At 48.3% G+C, this 18,400-nt stretch overlaps 1 protein-coding gene across 1 annotated transcript in view; it reads left to right on the top strand.

The window, feature by feature from the left end:
• LOC142776281 (protein qui-1-like) overlaps positions 1-18,400 on the top strand; it is a 316,351-nt gene that overhangs the window by 165,731 nt on the left and 132,220 nt on the right. The window contains exon 5 of the mRNA XM_075879661.1: positions 524-607. Within this exon, the coding sequence (XP_075735776.1) occupies positions 524-607 (84 nt within the window). The remainder of the gene's footprint in view (positions 1-523; positions 608-18,400) is intronic.

The raw sequence follows: 18,400 nt of genomic DNA, 5'->3' as shown, positions 1-18,400 counted from the left end.
TTCTCTCAGAGCTATACAAATCATGCTCACTCTAGCAACCCATGACACTGCGAACGAAAGCGTTTGCGCTCCTAACCTTCACGGGTGCGGTTGGGATATATATTAATCATTTTCTAGGTAGAAAGCGTTCTATTCAAGCTCTGACTGAGTGGCCAGTGTTTGTACCACCGTTTCAGCGCGCATAACGCCGCATGTGCGCACGTGTGCGCCTGCTCTTAAGAGATACACTTGCTTGACAGTCACTGAAATACTTATGTAAAGATGAAGCAAACGTTAGCGATTAAGTGTCTACATTTGCTAAAGTAAGCGAGCTATAGACAAGGTGCAAGCTATTGGGAAAATGTTCTCGGCTCTGTGCATACCTTATGTCAATACGGTCAGAGAACGGCAGTCACTGTCTACGCCATGGCCCTCTTCGTTCAGTTCTTTACTTAGTATATATTAGCGTATGTTTCACTCTTTCTGTGTAAAATGTTTCTACTTTTGTTTAAGCTGACACTATTTCTTTTTTGTCTGATCGCAGGAGTTCATGCTCTCCTAGACCATGCACTAAAGCTTTCGAAGACTGCCCAGCACAAGATCATTTGCGTCGTGAGGCTGTTCGATGGTAAAGTGCTACGACAGCATTTCCCTCTTTGCTCTTTCTTCTTTTTGAGCAGGTGCCTTACCGTGTGTGGTCATATGAGTTGAAATCTTTCTTAATTTGATCTGCTTTTTCGCACTTCTAAGGGTATTTAACTGAATGTTTGGCCCAAAGGACTTATAATGCGTGCGTGTGGGCATGTGAGCGTGGGCGTGTATGGGCGCATCACATCATCAAACAAAATAGGATTAACAAATTTTAACGGACTTATGCTGTGTGAGTCTATGCACCTCTCTTTCTCACCACGTGAAAAAGAAGACAATTGTCCTTCGACTGTAGCTATTCTCTGACATTTATTATTGGTATGAGCCACTGGTGCTGAGGAAAAGAACCCCCCGCTTGCGAGCGGCATTTGCTTTCAGACAGTTCAGTATGTGACTTACTTTTAACCTATTTTCAGGTTCAGCCATTCAGGCAGTTTCGAATTTTTTATAATGAAAAAATTTGATCCACTGGCGTAGGCGGAGAAGGGGTTTCCTTCCCTGGCCTGGAGTAGACGTTTCCCTAGTAACGTTTGCCAAGGTTGTTGTGTATATATATATATAAATATATATATATATATATATATATATATATATATATATATATATATATATATATATATATATATATATATACATATATATATCCTGCCTCGTTGCTGCTGTGACGCCACCCGTGTACCCGTCCACGCTGCTACTGTTCCGAAGCCACTACCACTTCTAGCATAGTGATTATAATAAAGTATATAAGAAAGGGCTAGCTCCAGCGTCAAAGTGTTTGGAAAGGACCTACTTGCTAAGCATTCATTTTATTCTATTTAAGTTTACACCACGAGTAGCACTAGGGCCCCACAGGCCGTTACCTGGGAGACAAGTATGAGCACCAAATAAGGTGAACGAAGGAAAACCAAACTTCCTTTCGGGACTTGTACTCTGTGCAAAATTCTTCATCGATTGAACAATATTTGACGCTTGCGCACTGGGCAGAACTTTCGTGCAACAACTGTACAAAGTGTGATGCAATGTTTCGTGGGGAAATCCCAATAGAAATGTCGCGAGTGCTAAGAATCACGAACATGCCCGATGTTTTCAACACGAGCACCAACACATTATCAAATATGACAGATACTACATCCAGTATGTATATAATATATATCGCCGCGGTGGTCTAGTGGCTAAAGTACTCGGCTGCTAAGCCGCAGGTCACGGGATTGAATCCCGGCTGCGGCGGCTGCATTTCCGACGCAGGCGGAAATGTTGTAGGCCCATGTGTTCAGATTTGGGTGCACGTTAAAGAACCCCAGGTGGTCGAAATCTCCAGAGCCCTCCACTATGGCGTCTTTACGGTGATTTTGGAACGTTAAACCCCACATATCAATCAATAGATCTTTGGTCTTTCATCCCATGGAGTTTTCTAAAATTAACTAGAGGCGGCTCTGGTGCTGCGATCGTTCAGCAACCATGGAAATCATGGGTAGTACACGGACTTGCCTACGCACTTGCGGGCAGTGAATTGCACTTGTGGCTTCGTTTATAGTTGTGTTTCGGTTTTGTTTCGAGAGAAACAACGAACCATTTTGAACTTCGTGACACGATTTGAAATGGTAAGCCTAAAAGAATAAGGTGATGAAGCGCAACCGCTGCACATATGCTGATTTTTGTTTCGCGAAAAAACAGCTTCAAGCCGCACGAATACACACGGAGCTAGAAGTACGAAGATTATACCAATCCGTGTACTACTCATCATTCCCGTGCTCGCTGAAGAACCTTTCCTTGCAGCTCCCATAGACTTTAGTGCCAGAGTTTCCTCTAGTGTATATTTAGGAAACTCTATGCTCGGTCCTCTCGCACAACGCTCCACCCTCTGGAGCTTCGGTCAGACCACCACTTGCGCCCACTGTCCGGCATCATGTCACAGAACGAGCCTGCTGGTGCTGATGTCTTCACCCACTCACCACCGCGAGCCGCACCTAAATGATAGTAGCATCGATTTGGAGGCGACGATGTGTCTCCTCGGCAAACAATAAAGCTAACGAAGTGTGCTCTACAAAGAACGAGGTTTTCTTTTTGATTGTGTCAAGAAAAATTATTGTAAGGACACGAATACTTTTTACTAATTCTCGCAACATTTTTATGTAAAAAGTAAGACCTAATCTAGTAGAGTGCTTCAAGCAGTCCACTCACCTAAGCATTGCTCTCCCGCAGCAAGAGTTTTAATGAGGCTAAGCACGCTCTACAGGCGAGTAAAAAAAAAGAAAGACGCGAGTGTATACGAACTGCACACACGCGGCACGTCTTCCTCCTCTCGAGTACTCTTCCCGACTTCAGCGCAGCAGAGTAGCACAACCAGTGAACCTCGGACTGAAGTGCTCGGCTCGAAGAAGAAAGATTCATGCAAGTGGCTCAGATCATTATCGAAGCACACCGCCCCATCAATGCGCTTCGACACAGCCTACACACTCGAGCTCCCGGAACGAGTTACTCAAAGTGGAAAGCATATTTCGTTCACATCCTATTACGTCTCTTTTTTTGCCTCGTTTTAATACGTTAATGCCTTATCAGGATTGCCGCTTGACTTCATTTCGCGCAAGTCCCCGGGGTAAAAAAAATAACATACACTTTAAGTATTCTTTTCCATCGCCATGGTACGTGATGAAGCGTCTTTGGTGTTAGCGTTTGAGGGTCTCGAAGGTTTCACTTTTATATAGTCGTTGTTCTTAATTTCAGCTGCTTGAAGGTGCTATTTTTTATTTGAATTCAGTTCCCCGTTTTTTTATACGCTAGCCATAAGTGAAATCTTCTCGTCGCTGAGATAAGACCACTCTCGACAAGTTTTAACATTACCCTCGCTTATTATTTCTGTCTTTGTTTGTTTGTTTTGCAGTTTAACATTTTATTTTTTCACAGTCTTTAGGGAAGACAAAGGTGGGAAATCTAAAGGCTTTTCTTCTGAACACTTTCAAAATGTGTCAGCAGACGTTAAGGGCGCATTTACACTTGAGGAGTGAAGGGAGAACGAAAGCTCCACAGTGGCCGGAAAACTACTTCCATGTGCCTCAAAGATATTCACATTCGTTCTGCCCAATCCCGCCGCCGCTGATGTGGCTATCTTGAGAATGAATTTTGTACCAAATTCTAGTTATTAATGCAAATTAGTGAGAAAGAAATAGTTGTCATATTTTTTGACGTTGTTATGGGAGAGAAGCCAGTAGAAAAGACACGAGCGAATGCACCGACAGTAGTGGTGGCGGATTCAGCTGGCTGTAAAAAAAAACGTGAGACATGTTGGGGCATGCCAACGCACTGTCGCTGCCCTGCTGCCCCGCCTAATTGCAGAGTTGTCGGCGATCGTAATCCAAACCAAGCTCTCGATGAACGCGTCCTTGTTTAGGCCTTCAAGCTTCGCCGTTCAGCGCAGGTAGTTTGCGATTTGAGCTAATGCGAGCCACCGCCGACGCCTTCACCACCATGTTGAATCTATGGCCGGCTGGTTAGATCACGGGGCTTGATCTAGCGCAGCAAAACAAAAAATGTAGACGAGGCAGCTTGCGAGGGTCACAATTACAGTACTTTTAAGAATGCATCAGAATGGCGTGGACGCGTGTTGCGTGTGATTTAGTTTGGTAGGAGTTTGATAAGATGGCGGACAGACAGACAGAGATATAAACAGACAGACGCACAGACGGACGGAAGGACGGACGGCTGAGCTGAGAGCCCGCGAAGCTTCACCCCACTCATCATCATTCACTCCGTGGATATAAGTGGGGTGGCGTATTGCGTTACTCGTGCTCACGATATTGGTGGTCACGCTGGCTCCGTAAAGGATACGGTGTTTTGGGATAGCGTGTCACCATTCGTGGCGCAAATTGGCAACCAATGAGGAAGCGTCACGCGGCCGCGGCGTTGTTTCGAGCCACAAAGAAGCAGCACAAAGGAACAAATCTGGCTGACGTATAATATTGAAGTGGGAAAGGCGTCTATCACATCTCCGGGGCAGGCGCTCGGAAGCACGTGTGATGAAAGCAGCGCTACTTCTCATGCAGCGTCACATCAAGGCCACTTCTTGAAATAAGGCGGACCAATGGTTCCCATTCAGAAGCACGCGTTTGCACCGGCATTGAAAGAAATAAAGGGGTCATTGCTTCAAGTAAAAAAAAAGAACCTTTTAAAATTGTTATTGGAACCTTACACGCCAGCTACACGAATAATGTCATCAAACAAGAAAGGGGCGAAGCCAAGTTAAATATGTGCATTGCCTGTTGCACCACTTTTCACAAAATCAAGTTTTTCGCATGTTTTGAACATTGCTTTTGTCAGTATACAACTAATTTCTGCCACCAAACCCCATCTTCATTTATATTTATGCGTATCTGACTTTTTTTTGCGCTTTGTAGATCGCCTAATGGTTAGTTCACTGTGCATGATTACCACACCCCCCTCCCTTCCTTATCATTCCGCTTTTCTGTCCTTGCTGCACCCAGCCAGCTTTTGACGCGTAAACTATTCGCAGCGCTAATGCTAATGGATAAAATGTTCTTCTGCAGCAATGCTTATTGATTCGACAAGAACAAAAAGTTCAGCACAATGGCTGATATCGAGCCCCTACACGAAAATTGATGACTCATTTACCACAAAAAAAATTGCACGAACGTAGAACACTCATTAAATTGGTTGCATGATGAAGGCAGCGTGAAAAGGATGAAAAGAAGATAAGTGCACCTACGTAAAAATTTAAAGAAAAAAGAAAGAAAAAAAAGAAAGAAAGAAAAATGGAAAGAAAATTGTATTCACGAAAAATAAATAAATTTCAAGGCATCTAGAAAACCCTCGCGTCGTTGCAAAATGATTTCGTTAGAGCTCAAAATGGTGTAGCGCCGATTTGCTTCCGAAACTCTGAATAAAAAAAGAAAGGGGGGGGGGGGGGTCTATAATAAGAAGCAACTGCATGCTTGCTCAATGTTTTTTCCACACATCGGCTAGTGCGTCCAAAAAGTGGCACCGAATCGAAGGAAATGACGGTCATTCGCCATGCCAACCATAGCATTACTAGCCGATGTTCTTGCATCAGAGTCTTTGCAGATAAAGAAGGATGAAGCCACGCCCACTCCAAGTCCCTCCGTCGAATAAATAAAAGTAAAGTGAAAATGCACATACGCGCGTGTACACATATACTCGGGACAGCGGCCGTGATCTAAGGCGAGACATCTTGATTCTGCAGTAGCAACGCTCCGATACATTTCGCAACACGGGTCAATAGATTATCCTCTTTTCGCATATTCAGTCGGTGTATTCCGAACACTGTGTTCTGCAAGACAGCAAAACGTTTATGAAATCCCTATGTCAACAGGTAGACGTCTTCGGAAGACGGCTCGCTGTTCTCACTCGGTTTGTGCATTCTTCAAGAAGCTAAAAAAAGAAAAAAAAAGGGGGGTGCTTCGAGGAAGAAGAGAATCAAAGATAGAGCATCCTTACGAAATGGTGCAAGCCATTTCAACACTCCTTCTGAGTGGTCATGCAACAAAGTACACAGGCGAGAGAGGCAAATGCGTTGAGAGCAAGCTGCGTAGTAGCGCCCATCACCAAATGGTGTGAGAGAGCAAGACAGGGCCGCATCCAGAACGGGCGCGTGATGTGTCCGAAATCGCAACCACCGAATGTCGGTGGTGCAACGGTCACGTCCGGTACTTGTCACGGTCGTGGCTAACGCCTGGAGCTACGCTTTGGCCACCGGCTCAAGACCAGAAATTTCTCCAAGGTTGATGCCCTGATATTAAGGCCGGTTGATGCCCTGATAAAAATAGAGGGTTCAACGGAAGCTTGCGTAATGACGAGTAAGACATGCGTCTAGAGTGACAGACACGAGCTTGCTCTTAAGCTTACACGTGTACGCAGCACTGGTACTAATGACTTCAGCTTTTCGCTCGACAAAGGTGAATATTATTTATACGCTGAAGGTTGACTAAGATAGAGAGTTTAAAAATTGCGAGCTTGCTGGTGCTGTCGTGAAGGCTTACCGTGTAGAACGTTCTACTACTGAGACACAGACAGCCGCAAGGCACGAGGAGACATACGAGGTGATCTTTCAACAGTTTTATTTCGGAGAGTGCGGGACCTTTTGTGCATTCATTAGAAACACACTACGATTGGCTCCAGGTCTAGCTTTACACGTGTGCCTTTAATTTGGGGCTTGTGTACTGAAAGTAACGCGATTTGTCTTCTGACTCACGGTATCCTACAATTTCGCATTAGCGCGTGAAGCCCAGTAAAGTTTTCAAGGCTGAAAGGTTTATGCGCAAATCTAACGAGAGCTTGTAGCTTGTAACCAGTTCGTGTACAACCCCATTTGAAGCGTTTGCAAGACGTGCTTTGTTGCTTAAATATTTTTCATGTCACGTCACCTGTTCAGCCTTTGATGATCCAACAATTTATTGTTTATAAAAAAGGCTGTAGGACATCGTCCAAAATTTCTTATTTCATCGGAAGTGAAACACTCAATTAGGCCTTCCCTATACTGTTCTATGGACATCTGATCTTCAAGGTGTACATGCATTAAAACGTAGTCCTTCATCATCTGCTGACATTACTCTAGGGTGCACCCGTCTGGCTTAATGTTTGTCTGTCAGCTTGGGCGTAGCCAGAATCAATTTTTGAGGTAAAAGGCGGGGGGGGGGGGGCGTTCAACCACCTTATGTAGCGTGACTGAGACGATGAACAGCAATACTGGCCGAATAATGCAGTGTCTATAGTCAACAAAGAAGGTACCGCTAGGAGCGCGCGAGGAATGCAAATCCTACACACTGACCTACAACAGAGGCGAAATTCTAGAGGTCCCTGTAGTTATGTTAAGTACACGTTAAAGAGCTACAAATGAACCGAACTGACATTTCCGGAGGCCTTCACTAACTACAATGTACCTCATAATCATATTGTGGTTCCCACATGAAAAACAGCAGAAATTTTACTTATCTCTAAGTTTGATTACCAGAGCTGCGTAAAGTTATATGCGTGAGCACTTCTGGCTTATCGTACATTTTGACTTATTATCAGCTTATTCACGAGCAGATAACGCATTCAAAGCCCATAAATTAGATACATTGCGACGACATATGTGGAAGGGTTGATGGCAATACTCAACATAGGTTTTGACTCCTGGTGTCATGCAGAGCACACGGGTGTACATTGGGAGGGGCCGCCTCGCTCACAGCATCACATCACGGGAGTGCAGCGTTAATAACAAACCTGCCAGTAGATATGACACGAAATATTCATAGACATCTAAGAACAGACCTTTGAAGAACAGATAAAAAATAATGTCACGGTTGGAGGCTGCCAAACAATCATGAGACTAAAAATTGGTTCTTTCTTTCCGCACTTGAGTAGTGGTCTTCTGCCATGGCTGCAACCGCGTTCTATGTTTTCAAAAGCAGCACTGTATTGTCTGCCAACAAGCAAATTCGATACCGCTCTTCATCTTATGCTGTCTGTACATGCAAGATTTATTCACCTAATAAACTAACCCATCCTCAAGGTCTTCCTAGAAATGTTGGCGGAGCTTGGAGGGGCATTTCTTCTACGCTCCTATAACCGAAGACCTCATCTGTTGTCAAAGTATCTCCAAGAAAGAGAAAAGTAGTTTGTTTGCTTCTTGTTGTGATTGTGCGATATGGAGAGAGGCATGACATGTTTTATTCTCAAATTTATGACCAAGTAAACACGATACATCAAACTCGCGCAAATTTCGCAGCACGCACTAGAGAAATACAATGTAAATGCTCAGAGCATTCATTAAGGAGCACATTTACCAGCAGAGTGATGAAGCAATTCTAAGTATATCCCATAAGAAAAAGCCCTTGCTCCTTCTCTGCGTAATCACCGATCTTTAGATATATATAGTGTCATTGTGTTGCAGATACACAAAGCGATGAAGCTTAACAGCTGTTGAGTGAAGCATATCAAGAGTAGGAAGAGCATCACAGGACCAAACAATGTGCTCCTAATTACACATGTCTCTTCTCTAGTCACAGTGCGAGCACCGAGATATATATTGCACGTGCTGGCTGGCAGACCTTCAGAACTGTTTTTAACGCTGATAGCTTCCGCTTGTCACACAGGTCCCGTTAATTAGGGAGGCGATCGCCGGGCTAATTCCAAGGGTCGAAGTATCGGCCCCCCGAACCGCACCACGAAAGCGTGGACAATTTAGAAGTGGTCCTTTTTGGCGCGCCAGCGGACGCCGGCTGTGGCCAAAGAACAAGTCAGAGCCGAGAGTTGATAAACAAACAAAATTATATTCTCAATAATGGCAGATCGAAAACAATACACAAGAATGCACACTCCACAATAGTTGCATACAATATGTCACCAATCAGACAACGTACTACACAGTACAATCAGCCACACTCTAAACAACGGACACAGACAACAATACGCACTACAATGCAGTCGCATGCATTGGACAGCCAAGACACTTAAAGACTAAAGAGATAGAAAACCTATTCAGTCCAAAGTTCTTGGAACAAAAGTCTGGATGATACTCTTCCGAGAATCACTCACTCAAAGTCCAGCGTTGTTGTCGTTCCGCTGCCCTCGAAGTTTCCCTTCCAGGAAACCTCACGTCTTCAATAGGCCACTCTCCAAGCTTCAAACTTCGCCGGAAACACGCCGGCCTCACACACGCAGCTGTTGCCACGCGTCTTCGCTCGATAGCGGTAAACACACACTCTTGCCTGTAGCTCGAGTCGTCACCCCTCAGGTGGAAATCATCTTCTCCCGCTTTGTCTCTACGGACAAAACCTTCGCCGACTACACGGCGGGATACCCTACGCGCTCTGGCGCTAACTTCCGTCTTCTCCTGCTCTCTCGTCTCGGCCGCTCGATTAAATACCTTCCGCGCGAGATTCCAGAAGGTTCTCGTCATTTCGTCGGTGCGATACGCAGCGAAGGCTGGGGAGAGGGCGAGACGGTTGGGATGCCCTCCGCGGCGGATGACTCAACTCGGTATGACCACGCCCCTTTCCTTCTAGAAAAATCGAGTGCTTGCTCGGCCGCCGTTGTGGGGTGAGGAGGTTCGTCGGCGAAGCCACGCTTCCGCGGGGAGAGGGAGCGTGCCCGGGGAGCTTGTTTTCTTTTTTCTTTTTCTTTTATCGTTGACCTCGCGGCGTCACTCCGGCGTTTCGTCGCGAGGAGTTGGCGGCGCGCTCTTTTTGAGCGCTCGTTCTGTGACACTGCCCCCCACTTTAAGAATATTATCTCATAATATTCAAAACCACACAAACGAGCGCGAACAGTCACCACACACTCTCACAGACTAACACAATCCGGCGCTCATGACACTTCACATTCACAATAGATCACTCAATACAACTGCACATTGTAATTCAATTCCACGACACATGAAGTATAGCCACAGGTACATGAATGCAACACTCCATCACATATTCCAAACAATACAAATGTACAAAGTTCTCTCATTACAACAATTATACAATACTATACATCACATCACCGTAACAAACATTTTGACTCGCTCAACATACAGTTGTGACACAGGACAACAAGAACATTAACACAACATATGGCACTCAGCCCTGCCAAACACATTCTGATTCGACCTCGACACCTATCCGGTGCATTCCGAGCAGCGCTTGCGCCCTCTCTTGCGGTGCTCGCTCGATCTCTTCTTGTGTTTCCACGTTCTTTTTCGGCGAGCCCTTTCCAACGACGATATCTGAGGCGGCGTCTCAGCCATCATTGTCACTTCCGACACTGCTAACGGGTCATGACGCTCAACCGATCCTGTCCGGTTATTCACCCGCTTTTTCATGTCTTGACATTTGGCCTGGCTGGCCAACTCCGTCTCCTTTACACTGTCGGTCGGTTGAGTTCGTGTCGCCGTAAGTCCAGTTGCTCGGCCTGTGAACTCATTCAACACGATCAACTTCTCATTCACTGTCTCTTGCGCTGCGGCTTCACCTTGGGCTCTAGTGAGATCCGTCACGGGATGCTCCTTGAAGCGTACAGACACGAATGTACAACAGTGAACAACGTTTATTGGGAGCGAGGCTTTTTATAGCCTCTGAAGGGTATGCGCACACAACGTGCGCAGTGGCAGTGACATGTGCAAATGACGATGCATCAGCCTTCTTTCCCCTTAAGGCTGGTAGCGATCCGGCGGTCGTCGGTTTCTGGTGGACCTGCGTAACATGGTTTCGCCAGGATCGAACTCTTTATTGCCATCAGATTGCGCGCCGCTGGCGTCATTTCCAACCTGGTTATCATGCGTATTTGGTCGGCTGTCTGTGTCTGGCGCACCTGGGCTCTGGGGTTCTCTTGAGGTCAGTGGTGCACCAGTTTCGCCAGCTTCCGTCTGCGGTGCCTCAACCCCGGGCTCTTGCTTGACTTCTGCTTCACCGGCAGCGAGTCCCGTGCTGTCGGTTTCTCTTCCTCTCAACTGGTCATAATGCCGGCGATGATGTTCGCCGTCTGCGGCCTTGATGGTTACCATGCGGTGGCCTTCGGGGGTCTGTACGACGCCAGCCTTGCACCTGGCTCCTGTCCCGTAGTTCCTGTACCAAACAGAGTCTCCAACTTGGCGAGTGGTTCCGGGGTGCTCCGTATCTGCGTGAGAAAATGGTCGACATGACACGATGTTATCCAACTTGCATCGAGGCTCAAAACCCAGCAGCATGAACGCTGGCGTTTTCCCGCTGGGCAGAGGGGTGCGGCGATACTGTAACAGAATTTGGTCTAATCGGCCTTGCAGTGTGCCTCTAGCGTTCTTGCGCAGTCCCAGTTTAATCGTTCGCACTGCCCTCTCTGCTAAACCGTTGGACTGCGGATGATAAGGCGTGGTGCGAAAGTGGCGAATTCCGTTTTCATTCACGAACGACTGAAACTGCGCGCTAGTGAACTGTGGCCCGTTATCGGAAACCACGAATCGGGGCAGGCCAAACCTACTAAACATTGATTGTAAGGCTTCGATAGTCCGTCCCGCGCTGGCTATCTTCACTGGGCTCACCTCTATCCACTTCATGTGCGAATCAACCGCGATGAGCAACATATGTCCGTCAACCGGGCCGGCATAGTCTACGTGCACCCTTGACCATTTTTCCTTGGTTTCCGGCCATGGCACAGGCTCCTTGGCAGGTGGCATGCTGCTACACTGCACACATACAGGGCAAGTGTTTACCACACGTTCAATGTCCCGATCCAGCCCAGGATACCAAAATATGGAGCGCGCCAACTTCTTCATCGACGTCATCCCTTGATGAGTCTCGTGCAGCATGCGTAGTACGGAATTCCGGGCGGCAACCGGAATTATCGCTCGGTGGCCCCAGTAGACAATGTTATTACTGCACACAAGTTCGTGTTTTTTGAAAAAGAATGGACGTAAGTCCGGTTTTGATCTCTGTAGTTTCCTCGGCCAGCCGTCGCGAATATAGACAGCGACTTGCTTGAGGGTGCTATCTGCTTTTGTCGCCCGGCCAAATCACTAGACGACATCAGGTTGGTGTCTAGTTGCTCAGCAAAAAGTACGTACTCACGGGCGTCGTTATTGATGGACTCCATGGTACTGGCATCGTGCTGGTAGCTTGCCGGAAGGCGGCTCAGGGCATCAGCTACCGGAAGGGTTTTTCCTGCCTTGTACTCGATCGTGTACGTGTAGCCGCCGAGTAATAAAGACCGACGTTGGATCCGTGCCGCTGCCAGAGCAGGTACGGGCTTGTCCGGGCTGAGCAGTCGCAGAAGTGGCTTGTGATCTGTAATTAGCGTGAAAGTATTACCCAGTAGGTACTCACGAAATTTGGTCACCCCAAAGACAACTGCCAGCGCTTCACGCTCAATTTGTGCGTAATTCCGCTCTGCGGCAGTCAAAGTGCGCGACCGAAATCCAACTGGCTTCGCTTCTCCGTTGACCCGGTGGTATAAAACAGCCCCGATGCCGTAAGACGACGCGTCCGTTTCTAACACGAGGGGCTTTTGCGGATCGTAGTGCGTGAGGAACTTGGCGCCTTTGACGAGGCGTTTCGTTGCTTCGAAAGCGGCCTCTTGTCTTGCTCCCCACTGCCAACGGGCGTTTTTCTTTAACAGTTCATACAACGGTGCGAGAACAGTGGACAAGTTGCCAAGGAATGCATGGTAATACGTCACAAAGCCGATGAATGGCCGCAGCTCTGCCACACATGTGGGCCTGGGCATTCCTGATACTGCTTCAATGTTCTCCGCTTTCGGCAAAAGGCCATCTGCGCATATGCGGTGCCCAAGATACTCAACTTCTTTCTTCCGTATTTTGCATTTGCTTGGGTGAAGCTTCACACCGTAGTCCCGTAACCTCTGGAAGACTTCGCGCAATTTTTCGCAGTTGTCTTGCTTCTCTGCCACAACCACGTTATCCAAGTAAACTTGAACACCCGGTATTCCTTGAAGGATGGCTTCCATGCGTCTCTGGAAAATTGCTGGGGCGGACGCTACACCGAAAGGGAGCCGGTTGAAGCAGAATAGTCCTTTTTGCGTGTTAACGACTAGAAGCTGCTTTGCGTTCTCATCTAGAGGTAGCTGACTGTAAGCGTCCTTTAGATCGATTGTAGAGAACACTTCGCCTCCACTTAAGCTAGCAAAGATGTCTTGAATTTTGGGCAACGGATATTTTTCCGTGTGGCAAGCAGCGTTGACTGTTACTTTGAAGTCACCGAAAAGTCGTATGGACCCATTTTTCTTTACTACCGGAACAAGAGGCGTTGCCCAGTCAGCGCAAGCAACTGGTGTCAAGATTCCTGTCTGAACGAGACGATCTATCTCTTGGCTAACGGCTTCTCTCATCCCGTAAGGCACGGCACGTGCCTTAAAGAAACGAGGTACGACACCTTCGCGCAAGCGTAACTCAACGGGTGGCCCTTTGATTAAACCTAGCTCTTCCGAGAACAAGTCCTGAAACTCGTCTAACAACTGCTGCACTTGTAAATCGTCCTTAGTAGAGGATGGCTTACCTGGGGCAGCCTTCATTCCGACGGCGAGAACCTGCCTTCCGTGCTGTTCGAGGGCTTTGATGACGTCCCGCCCACACAGATCCGGTCCAGAGCACCCCAGCACCACCAAGGTAGCGTCCAGTGTGGTCCCGCCGTACGTCACCGAGATATTGAGTTGACCCTTGACGGGAAGTTGACCGAGGAAACAAGTCAGTTGCAAGGTAGTCTTCTGGAGCCGAGGCCAAAGGTGACGGTATTTGGTGTAGGTAGGCCATGTGATGATTGTCACGGGGGAACCGGTGTCTACTTGCATTCGGAGAGCCACGCCATCCCATTCCATGGTGCGATAAATTGGCTGGACCATGTTCACCGATGCCGCTTGCAAGTTGAGCAGAAATTGTTCGTAGTCGTCATTATCAGACCACTGACTTTCACAGTGGAATACTTTGTTTTGCCGGGACTGGTGCTGCTGGCACACACGGGCTAGGTGTCCTTGCCTCTTACAAGTGAAGCATTTAACAGAACGGAACTTGCATTTTTCCGCTGTATGACCACTTTTGCCGCAGCATGGGCACGTCCCTTCGTGCCGCCAGTCTTCCCTGCTCGCCGACTCTCGTAGTGACGGATGCCTAGTTGGTTGGCCTCTGCGCTTCATCGTCATAGCGTGCACATTGTCCGTGTTTTGCGCGCTGGCCATGTGGTCCACGTTTGCCGCTGTCATCTCTGCTGCACGCGCTGCCTCTTCCGCCTCCCTCAGCGTGAGTTCCGCTTTTGCCAACAGCTGCCGACGAACACTAGCGTCGCGCAAGCCGCAAACAATGCGGTCCCTTAGCATCCTGTCGAGGGCGCTACCGAAATTACACCTGCTTGCAATCTTTCGTATTTCCACGAGAAATTCATTTACCGACTCTCCTGCAAGCTGATTCCTTGTGAAGAACTTGTACGATTCTGCGATTTCGTTGCACGCCGGAGCAAATCGCTCACCCAGGAACTTCACAGCGTCTTCGTATTTCAGGTCCTGTATCTTCGCCGGCGCGCATCGTGCAGCCAATAAATCCACTGTCTTTGTGCTCAACGCCGTGACCAAAATTGCCCTGCGTTTCTTCTCGTCCGTGACGTCGTGAACCTCGAAGTATGCTTCCAAGCGTAGCCGGTAAGCCTCCCAGTTGTCCGCCTCCTCATCAAAACCCGGTGGGCCCGCGTGCGCAGCCATGGTCGCAGCGCGACCAACGGTTCGACCGCCTCGTCGCCACTGAAGCGTACAGACACGAATGTACAACAGTGAACAACGTTTATTGGGAGCGAGGCTTTTTATAGCCTCTGAAGGGTATGCGCACACAACGTGCGCAGTGGCAGTGACATGTGCAAATGACGATGCATCACTCCTCCACTGTATCTCGCGGCCGCTGTGTTGGCGAGGGCTCTATCTTCGGGTCTTCCCCCAGACGTTCTGGATCATTCGGCCCTCGCGCCCCGTCGATGTTTCCGATGACGAGGTCGTACAGGGGGGTCGTCATGCATAAAGCAGTAACCTTCCCGCTGAAGTACGGGGTTTCAACCTCAATTTCTGCTTCGGGAAGCATCCGAACCGTACGGTCAATTAGGCAAACCGGTTTCGTTCTGCCTGTCAACTCACTTTCCCGTACCAAATTTCTCCGCACGATAACCGTGGAGCTACCGGTGTCTCTTAGAACCGTAATCTTCTTGCCCGCAACCTTTCCAGGCAGCGTTGGCATTCGCTTCGTAACACCGGTTGACTGTTTTGACATTACAGCACCAACAATAGGAATTTTCTCCCCATTTTTCAATTCTACGAATCCGTCGGTGACGGCATTATTAACGGATTTTGGTGCTGCTTGCACACAGGATACCTGGTGAGTTTGACTCGCTCCGTTTCGACATGCATCTGCTTTGTGCCCAGTCTGACCACACTTAAAACATTTTACTACCGTAGGGCTCGTAAAGATCGTTCGACAGTTTTTCGTGCGATGACCCACTCGGTTACAAAGAAAACAACGCGGAGTGCTCTCCGGTGCACGCTTCTTTTCTTCGGGAGCCGATTTCTTCGAATCTTCAGGACACTCCTTCTTGACCCTGGCCAAATTAGTTCCACCTTGTGCTTCCAAGAATTGATCAGCCAATTCGAGCATGCCTTCAAGTGACTCAGCCTTCCTCTCTTTCAAGTACAGCGACAGGCTTGGGTGGCAACTAGTAAGAAATTGTTCTCTAATTAGGAGCTCTCTAAGCTCATCGTACTCCTGCGCTGTCCCTGAAAGTTCAATCCATCTGTCGAAATAATGGCAAAGTCGGGCGGCATACTGCGTAGCCGTCTCACCATCAGCTGGCTTTCCTGTCCGAAATCTGTCCCGGAAGCCTTCCACAGTAAATCTAAATCGCTTCAGCAAAGCAGCTTTCACCTTTGCATAGTTGGCTGCGTCGGTCGGCGTCAGCCTACAGTACACACTGAGCGCTTCACCACTCAAGCAAGTACTCAAAGCAGTTGCCCATTGATGTATTCTGGCTCCTCGCAATCGTCTCAAATCGGTGAAGGTACGCGTCAAGGTCGTCCTTCCTTTCATCAAACGCCACGAGCAGCTTGCTTGGGTTGAAGCGGAAGCCGTGGTCCTCCCGTTCGCTGCTTTCAACTCTAGCTTGGACCGGAGTTTCACTTCGCTGTTGCAAACGGAGCCGCTCGAGTTCTATCTCGTGCTGTCGCTGCCGTTCTCTTTCCTCTCTTTCTTCTTTCGCCCTCTCAGCTGCCAGTCTTTCTCTCTCCAGCTCCAACTTCAATTGCTGCTCTCTTTCTTCTCTCGCCCTTTCGGCGACCAGCCTTTCTCTCTCCAACTCAGCTGCTTTTTCTTCCTTGGCCCACTCAGCTGCCAACCTCTCTCGTTCCAACTCGGCTGCTTTTTCTTCCTTGGCCCTTTCAGCTGCCAACCTCTCTCGTTCCAACTCAGCTGCTTTTTCTTCCTTGGCTCTCTCAGCTGCCAACCTATCTCTCTCCACCGCCTCTTTCTCCTTCTGGCTTACCCACTTTCGTAGTTCGGCGCCAGAAAGACCCATCTTCTCACCAAGAGCTATAACTTTTCGAGATCCATTTTGTCTCGCAAATAAAACCTTGCCGCGTGTAAAAAGTATCTGCCTAAATCACTCTATCGGAACACTCTCCTGCACTCGTTACCGAGAACGCTGAGCAACACACAAAATCGTTCCGATTGCACTATCAACAACTCGAGGCTCTTTCTCACTACTTTGGACACACTGTGCACCAAAAGGTCCTGTGTCGCGGACGCCAGATTAATTGTCACACAGGTCCCGTTAATTAGGGAGGCGATCGCCGGGCTAATTCCAAGGGTCGAAGTATCGGCCCCCCGAACCGCACCACGAAAGCGTGGACAATTTAGAAGTGGTCCTTTTTGGCGCGCCAGCGGACGCCGGCTGTGGCCCAAAGAACAAGTCAGAGCCGAGAGTTGATAAACAAACAAAATTATATTCTCAATAATGGCAGATCGAAAACAATACACAAGAATGCACACTCCACAATAGTTGCATACAATATGTCACCAATCAGACAACGTACTACACAGTACAATCAGCCACACTCTAAACAACGGACACAGACAACAATACGCACTACAATGCAGTCGCATGCATTGGACAGCCAAGACACTTAAAGACTAAAGAGATAGAAAACCTATTCAGTCCAAAGTTCTTGGAACAAAAGTCTGGATGATACTCTTCCGAGAATCACTCACTCAAAGTCCAGCGTTGTTGTCGTTCCGCTGCCCTCGAAGTTTCTCTTCCAGGAAACCTCACGTCTTCAATAGGCCACTCTCCAAGCTTCAAACTTCTTCGCCGGAAACACGCCGGCCTCACACACGCAGCTGTTGCCACGCGTCTTCGCTCGATAGCGGTAAACACACACTCTTGCCTGTAGCTCGAGTCGTCACCCCTCAGGTGGAAATTATCTTCTCCCGCTTTGTCTCTACGGACAAAACCTTCGCCGACTACACGACGGGATACCCTACGCGCTCTGGCGCTAACTTCCGTCTTCTCCTGCTCTCTCGTCTCGGCCGCTCGATTAAATACCTTCCGCGCGAGATTCCAGAAGGTTCTCGTCATTTAGTCGGTGCGATACGCAGCGAAGGCTGGGGAGAGGGCGAGACGGTTGGGATGCCCTCCGCGGCGGATGACTCAACTCGGTATGACCACGCCCTTTTCCTTCTAGAAAAATCGAGTGCTTGCTCGGCCACCGTTGTGGGGTGAGGAGGTTCGTCGGCGAAGCCACGCTTCCGCGGGGAGAGGAGCCTGCCCGGGGAGCTTGTTTTCTTTTTTCTTTTTCTTTTATCGTTGACCTCGCGGCGTCACTCCGGCGTTTCGTCGCGAGGAGTTGGCGGCGCGCTCTTTTTGAGCGCTCGTTCTGTGACACCGCTACAGTGCGTTGTTTTCACTTGTATGCTTCGACGCGTGGTAAACATTCTTCGAGTGCTACAGGAGAAAGTTCCGCACACGCCGTCATGGCTACGACCGGTGCAAACACTCCCAGGTTTAAAAAGCACAGATATAACCAATATTGTATATGGAAGGACGACCACCGCAATACGTGAATTGGTGGAGAATCGGAGGCGTTATTTGAAGGTTGTAAGCTCGGCCCCTACCGGTGTCAAGTTGCCTTTTTGTGCACTTTAATTTCTTCCCGTTCATATCATAACTGCTACAAATAATGACTACTATACTTTTCTTGGCCTGGTTTTCTGCTCGTTGTCCTAACTGCTGGAGTAAGTAGTGCAGGCTTCTTTGCACCACACAAT

The sequence above is a fragment of the Rhipicephalus microplus genome, chromosome X (assembly GCF_043290135.1).
Source record: "Rhipicephalus microplus isolate Deutch F79 chromosome X, USDA_Rmic, whole genome shotgun sequence".
Taxonomy (NCBI): Eukaryota; Metazoa; Arthropoda; class Arachnida; order Ixodida; family Ixodidae; genus Rhipicephalus; species Rhipicephalus microplus.
The sequence above is the reverse complement of the archived record's forward strand: the minus strand, read 5'-3'. Positions and strand labels throughout refer to the sequence as shown.